The sequence below is a fragment of the Elephantulus edwardii genome, unplaced genomic scaffold (genome assembly GCF_000299155.1).
Source record: "Elephantulus edwardii isolate Elephantulus edwardi_28Jun2011 unplaced genomic scaffold, EleEdw1.0 scaffold00115, whole genome shotgun sequence".
Taxonomy (NCBI): Eukaryota; Metazoa; Chordata; class Mammalia; order Macroscelidea; family Macroscelididae; genus Elephantulus; species Elephantulus edwardii.
Window position 1 is genome coordinate 7,268,920 of NW_006399865.1, and position 7,546 is coordinate 7,276,465.

General features: G+C 35.1%; 1 protein-coding gene across 4 annotated transcripts in view; it reads left to right on the plus strand.

The window, feature by feature from the left end:
* Positions 1-1,533: 1,533 nt before the first annotated feature.
* The window catches only part of GLRA2 (glycine receptor, alpha 2), a 280,136-nt gene continuing 274,123 nt past the window's right edge, over positions 1,534-7,546 (plus strand). The window contains exons 1-3 of one of the 4 annotated variants that reach the window (XM_006892381.1): positions 1,534-1,718; positions 2,139-2,317; positions 4,433-4,566. In XM_006892381.1, coding sequence (XP_006892443.1) covers positions 2,250-2,317; positions 4,433-4,566 — 202 coding nt within the window. In that variant the 5' untranslated portion in view covers positions 1,534-1,718; positions 2,139-2,249. Of the gene's footprint in view, positions 1,719-1,873; positions 2,318-3,053; positions 3,389-4,432; positions 4,567-7,546 lie in introns of those variants that run through there. The other 3 variants (XM_006892382.1, XM_006892383.1, XM_006892384.1) reach the window with 3 other exon arrangements.

Here is a 7,546-nt window from a genome sequence, read left to right on the forward strand (position 1 = left end):
CTTATTATGTACTGCCTTTCCCTTCACCCAACTTGCCTATTTATGAATGAATGTTTGTTTTGGTGGGATGGAGAGCTAATAAAAAGCTATAGAGCCACTTGCTATGCATAGTGTTATCAGCAGATCAGCAGTGTCAACCTCTGTTGGAAATATGGACTCTCAGGCACCATTCCACGCCCACTGGATCAGCAACCACAGTTGAACAATCTCCTCCTCAGGCAATTTAGATTAACATTAAAAGGTGAAAAGAACCTGCAACTTTTCCTTTACACCCTTTTTTTAAAAAGCCTGCTACTTGGCTATAATATTTAGACCGATCTAAGGGGCAGGCTAGTCATTTATGGGCTAAAAATTAATTCTATTATTTTGCTTTTCAAATCCAGACATGCAGTGAAGTGACAAGATACTTTTCCCAGACAAAAAGAGGGTTACTCACCCAGCTTAGGATCAGACATGCATTTTTCTCATCTCCTTACTAATGGCTGCTAATTACTTGCTTTAACCTATCTAGCCTTCCTCTTTTGATTTACAATAATGAAATTTATAAATTTCATTTTAAATAGCAGGGTTACCCTATCTATACTTATTGCACCAGATTTAAAAAACTACACTATTTTCAGTGTCTTTAACCAATGCAAGAGATGAGCATCTAGCCTTTATTCCATGACCCTTGCTGGTGATAAACAGATAAAATGGGCAGATGAAACTCAATTCCCAGTCTCAACCTTGCTAGCTCCATTTCTAACATGGAGCCCTGTTCTAACCTCTAATCAGGGCAGAGAAAGATTGCTACTGCCCCCTGCTGGTCTATTGCCTTTCTTCCTCTACAAATCTGTGAGTTGAGGATGCTCAAGGTTTTTTAGCCACTGGAGAAAGCACAGAGGAAGGGGCTTTCCCTAGTATAAGATTTAGCGAGATCCTTTATGAACAAGGAGCTAAAATAAAACTCAAACGCTCAGTAGGTGACGAAGGCATATACAAAAACTTACAAAAAGAAAGACAGACAGACAGAAAGAAAGAAAAAGATCCACTCGATTTCAGGAGTCAATTTCAACTCAGCGACCCTACAGGGTTTGTAAGGCTGTCATCTTTAAGGAAACAGAATATCACGTCTTTGTCTGGCAGAGCGACCAGTGGGCTCACACTACAGACCTTTCAATTAGCAGCTGAATGCTTAAGCACAGAGCCACCATGCTTGAGCCTGGAAGGCATTAGGGAGCTTCTAAATTAAATTATTGAACCTTGTGAACTTTTATCTGCACACGAGCTTCTCTGAGCCAAAGAAATGTATCCTCTCCAGGACTAAACTCCTCTTTTGCCTCCAGCTTCCCTTTGCAAAGAGTATGCTATTCACTCCTCTATTACAATTTCTCAACACTCCGATCTTGTTATCTGTTCGAAATTCCCTTTCTTCATGCCTAGACCTTATTCCTCTTTCTTTTCTGGTTAAAACTCCCGTCCCACCCTTTCACTGACAGACTCCTATTTCTAAGAGCTCAGACCCTAGCCTCCATTCTTCCGCTCGCCCCTAGACCACCACTCCCTCCTGTCACTGCACCCCCTTAAGAATCGTGGCCAGTCACTCTTTGCCTCTGACTGAACAGCAGGCACGTCCCCTTTTGAATGCCTTTCCCCGACCCCCGCCCCAAACCGACTGAAAAGGAAACATGCGCACTTCAGAGCTAGGAGCTGTCCGAGTCCTGAAATTTATAGGCTGGGTAAGATCACGTCTCCCTCTCTTTCTGTAGCCCTCATTCCAGCACAGGCTCTCAGCAATTCTCCCCTATTCCCCCCACCCACTCCAGTGCGCTGAGTCTTTTCTTCTTCCTCATTTACAACTTCTTCCAAAAGGAGAACATTTTCTAGAGGAAAGGGCTTTGCCACATAGAAAGGGTTTAAAACAAAAGCCAGCATGGCATTGTCACCAGCCCCCTTTGCATGGTGATGCGATTAAGGTAGCAGCATTTTTATTATTCAGGAAAAGCAGCTGGGGGATTCACCAGTTCTGAGGCTTTGTCTTCCCTGGGCTAACTGATGGTCCTGAGCCTTGGTCTGACCTGACCATGATGCCCAGGAGTGGCACTTTTTGTTTTTTCTTGGTAAACTGTACAAACCCAAATCTCTTTTTGGTTTTCAAGGAAATTAGATTCCTGCCAGATTTTGAATCAGGACAATAAATAGGTACTTTGTCCTAGCTTCTTTCTGGAATCATTTCTGGGATATTTTCCACAAGCATCAGAGAAACAGGAATGAACCGGCAGCTAGTGAACATTTTGACAGCCTTGTTTGCATTTTTCTTAGAGACAAACCACTTCAGGTAGGTGAAACGACTTTGCATGCTGATATTTTTCACATGAAAACTGTTTCAAAGGGAACATTTCATGCAACTGTTATGATTTTTCTATGATTTCTCTTATGTTATTTTAATTTTAAAAGAAGAGTTAGATTTATTTTGTTTATTTGAAAAGCTTAATTATGATGGGAGGGGGTAAATTTTTACAAAAGCAAGTTTTTTATAGGGCATGATCTCTCACTTTATGCATTTCAACACACATTTTCACAGCCAATGGTGGTATAAAGCTAATAGGATGAGTTGCATGCTCTTTACATTTCTATAAAATGGTAACTGTTTTCCTTTAAATTTTTCTGGAAGTCATTTAAAGGGATTAGTGAATACAATATTTTTCATCAAGTGAAAGTTATTGTATAATTTTCCAGGAGTATGTCACCTATGTAAAAAATATAAAGGAACCTCAATTCTTTGTCAACTTGGGTCTCCTATAATATTTCACACTGGGAAGTGTACTATGAGGAATACAGTCCAGGAATTTTCCTGAAATAGAAAAAAAAATGAAATACCTTTTTACTATTATATCCTAATTTTTAGTATATTTCAAAACTAGTTGCCTACAAATGTTTCATTAACAATGACATCTTCATACATGTTGTGTTTAATTAAAATAAGTGAGAAATTATTATTTGCATGCTTCCACTTTTTATATAATTTTAAAGTTAATACTGCAACATGTAAGATGATTGCTAGTAAGTGAAGTAGCCATCCTAATGGCAGAGACTCTAAGTCAGAGATAGAAGATGCTCGTACAACAAAGTGCAGGACTCTCCATTTAATTTTCATCGAATTTTGTGGTGTTTTTTCACATAACCAAGAGAAATGGCACATATAGCAATAATGCTATGAGTAACGGGAAAACCCACTATGTTCCTTTCAGGGTCACACCTCCTACTATGATTAAGAAAAATTGTAGGCTGGGTTTTATTAGAATCACCATCACCATCATCATCATCATCATCATCTTCATCATCTTCCTACCACTACCATCATAATAAAATAATACTTGATTAATCAGATGAATCTACATATAGGAATGTGAGTATTTCTGGATGAATGTATCCATTTTTAATTCCTACTAAATGTTTATATGATCTTTTCAGTTATATATAATGTCACTTAATTGAAAACTTGACAAGAATGTGATCTTTTCTTCATGACAGAAATAGCAAGATGATTTCTTAAACTACTGAAAACATATACTGTAAAATGTATACTCTTGGGAGGGAATCAGGATTCAATCATGGACTATGTATCATGAATTTATTTCTCTATAAGCCAAACATGTTCTTTTTTGTAAGTCCATTGTTACTTTTAACAGGAAAATAAAAATGTGAGACATTTTCCAATCAACTTTTAGTGTTTCTGGACATACAAGTGACAAAATGATTTTGAAGTGTTTTTCATGAATACTTTATTTGGAGAGTCAATATTTTAGATGTATGTATATAAACCACAAATGATAAAATAATAGAAGCAAGAGATATGCTCATAGTTGACCTATTTTCAAAAGGAGTTAATTTTTCAAATGAAGATTAGTTTTAAGACAACATACTAAGGACTATTAATAGTTGATAACTAGAATAGAATCTAGCAGGTGAGAAAAGCAAAGCAATGGCATAATTAGTTTCACTGCTTGCTTTGCTCTGTCCATTTGATTGTCTTTTATAAAAAGTGGAGATTTCTATTTAGAGCTAAAGTTAGAACCCATTTTTTTTTAAAAGTCAAGGGACAATGAATTTAAGAAAAGCACATGCATGATAAAGATGATCACGTCATGTCTTTGTGATTCTAGAAAGAGACAGTTTTAACTATGCTGCCATACCATCTACAACCTAAAATTATGCACATTGTTTTAACTTAATCATTTTATGACTAAAGTCTGGAAACTAGGAGATATGACTATGATTTTATACCTTTCATTTTTCAAAGTTTACTTTAACAATGTACAAGTTGGGAATTTTTCTTTTTATTAATATAGCAAATGTATTTACCAAAACCTGATGCTAAATGTTAAGTGAGCATTAGTTTTCAGGGTGATGAAAAGGGAATTGTGGCTAAAAGAGTTGATAATATGTTTAGGGCCGCTTTCTGCAAAGACCATGACTCCAGGTCTGGAAAACAACCTTCGCAGACCCTATCCCCTTCAGATTTCTTGGACAAATTAATGGGGAGGACATCTGGATATGATGCAAGAATCAGGCCCAATTTTAAAGGTAGGTTCCACTTAAGTTTATATTAAACCTCTGGGGAATCTTTTAGATATGTGGATAGCTTACTCTGAATTCTTTTTTCAGGATTTTTACTGTAAGATGAAAATGGCAAGCACAGTATTGATTTTATTGAGGCATTCTTTTTTAATAGTCATTGGTTTAACTAGCTTAACATTCACTTGTTGCTTGATGAGTTGGAAAACTTTACTGGTTTGTGTTCTCTTCCATGAAAAAGACTGGTGTCAAAGATTACTACCACATTTCATATTTTACCTTAGGTGGAAGTGTGACTGGAAATTAATAGAGCAAACGATTGACTTGATTTACATGAACACAAACCAGGATACATTTAAAATCCAGTGGCTATAAGACTGGCTTTATTTACCTCCAAAGTAAAATTTAAATCTCAAGAGTATGCCACTTTACATACATACACAGACCTCTTTCCTTTTTAAACTTGCTTTCAAAAAGAGGGGATATATATATATATATATATATATATATATATACACACACACATACCTATATCTTTATTTGTCCAATTACAAGCAAACGCAAGAGTTTTGGGGTTTTGTTTGTTTAACATTATAATGAGAGGCTAACAGTCTGTAAAAAAAAGTTTATTTAATTTCTTTTTATGCTCAAAGGTTTTCATTAGAAAAATTTTAGAATCAATTATTAGTGCCTAAATGATGTTATGATGTTTTCAGTTTTACATATATGTATTAAATAATAATTGCCTTTGTATCTTCTAATTGAACTTAATATAATTTTGAAAGGTTTAGAATATTTTTGAAAAGGTGGAAGCTATACTGTAGATACTATGCAGCAAGCGCTGCATGTACTAGCTTGGTTTTGCTTATTATGAATGACTAATTTTCAATATTTCACGATTTTATTAAGAATATTTTTAATAAAATAATTAAAAATATTAAATTTAAAATAAAATGGCATATTTATTAAATTAAATGTTTATTTCATTTAATAATGATATAATTTAATATAGCATATTTTTTATACATTTAATATAATCTATAGCATTGCTTTCCTTGAGTTTTGATTCACTTTTATCATTGGTAAATAGGAGCATGATAACAGAAGTCTAAATTCATTTCTTCTTTAAATGCTACACCTCTGAATATACCCAGCTTTGGATACATTTCATAATGAAATAAGTGCGAATGTTACAAGGCAAATTGTGGTTGGGTTTGTTGTTGTTTTTTTTTTTTTTTTTTTTTTTTTTTAATTTAGAGCCTATTTCCAAAACAGACAACTGAACTAAGCCCAGAGTTCAACTTTCTTTGAAAGAATCTTCATTTTCATCCCATTTCATAAGTTTGTGCTCTCTCCTTTCAAAGTCAATGTTGTTACTCTTGTTATTGTTAGGTTCTGACTCATAACCAAGTAAACAACAGAAAAGGCAAACAGACAAAAAAACAGTCCACCATCCTCACAGCCATTGATTGCTAAGTTTGGGCCCATTATTCAGCCACTTTATTTATCCTCCTCCTTGAGGGTCTTCTTCTTTTTCACTGACCCTATACATTCCTAAGCATGATGTCCTTTTTCCAGGGATAAGCACCTACAGATAACATGTGCAAAGTACATGAGACACAGCCTCACTATTCTTGAGTCTAATGAAAGTCAATAGTGGAAACAAAACTCTGTAAGTAGCAAAAGAAGGAATTTTCACCTACACAGTTAATTCAGTTATTCAACAGCTTTTTTAGTCTGGGCTATACATTAAATATTGAAGAGGCTGGGTGATATGGAAAGTAAGAGATGAAGCAGATTTTAATGTTTTCATCAAAAATTTCAGGGTAGAGTAGATATTACATCAATACTCAAAATATTAGATACTCAAAATATTAAGTACCATGAGGAAGTCAAGATTAAACTACACAGGATTCCTTTCTCTTTATGTTACTCATGGAAAGGGGATATTTAAACCATGGCTTAAAGGCTGTGTCAAACTTAGATTTCCAAGCATGTTGTACAAAGCACTGTCCACATTTAAGAATCCTCACAACCTCTCCTGTTCTTAATGCACGGCACTCTTGTCAACGCTTGTTGCAGTCACTCCGTCAGCCCATCTTCTCACAAGTCTTCCTCTTTTTCACAGACCCTCCAGTTCCCCAAGCATGAGATCTCTTTCCAGGGACTGGCCTCTCCTGATAAAGTTTCCCCAACCGTGCTTCTAAGGAGCACTCTGGTAGCACTTATTCCAGGGCAGATTTGTTAGTTCTTTTGATTCTTTGCCAACATCATATTTAAAGGCATCAATTCTCTTTATATGGTCTTCCTTATACATTGTTCACCTTGCAAGTTTATGAGCACCAGTTTAACAGCAAGTATTAATCCTTTTTCTGGGATTTTCCAAGGGAATGAAAAGGGTAATAAAAGAAACATCCATGTTGTCATTGCTGTTTTCAGTGACCACTTAGAATAATCCATCATTTTCACACAGAGATTTTTTTCATGATTCTTCTAACAATGCAATGTTTTAGAAATGACATATCTCATGGTTCTAAATTATAACTGAATGAGAAGAATATTAGGCTTGACAACGCTTGGGCATATCTTTAAGATAAATCTGCTATTTAAAGACCTGAGTTTAGGATGTTTTAATGACTTATAAGAGGGAAATAGAGTGAATATCACTTAAGACTCCAATATTAACTTCACTGAGTTTTTGACTCCCTCTCTTTTTCCTCTCCATTTCAAGAAACATTGTTACTCTTTCTTAAAGTTTTATTACATAGACCATTTATATCCAATCAATTACTTACCATTCCAGTTCTCTTTACTCTGAGAAGGAGGGCTTTTCCTGGATGTAAATATTCATTAGTTTACACTAAAATTATTATCCCTCCTGGTGCTCCTGCGAAACTTAGTCTAATATGGTACTTTTGCATATTTATGTTATATCAACCTATGCTCCATCTGAGAAAGCAGGGAGGTGACTTATTACATATATATATAT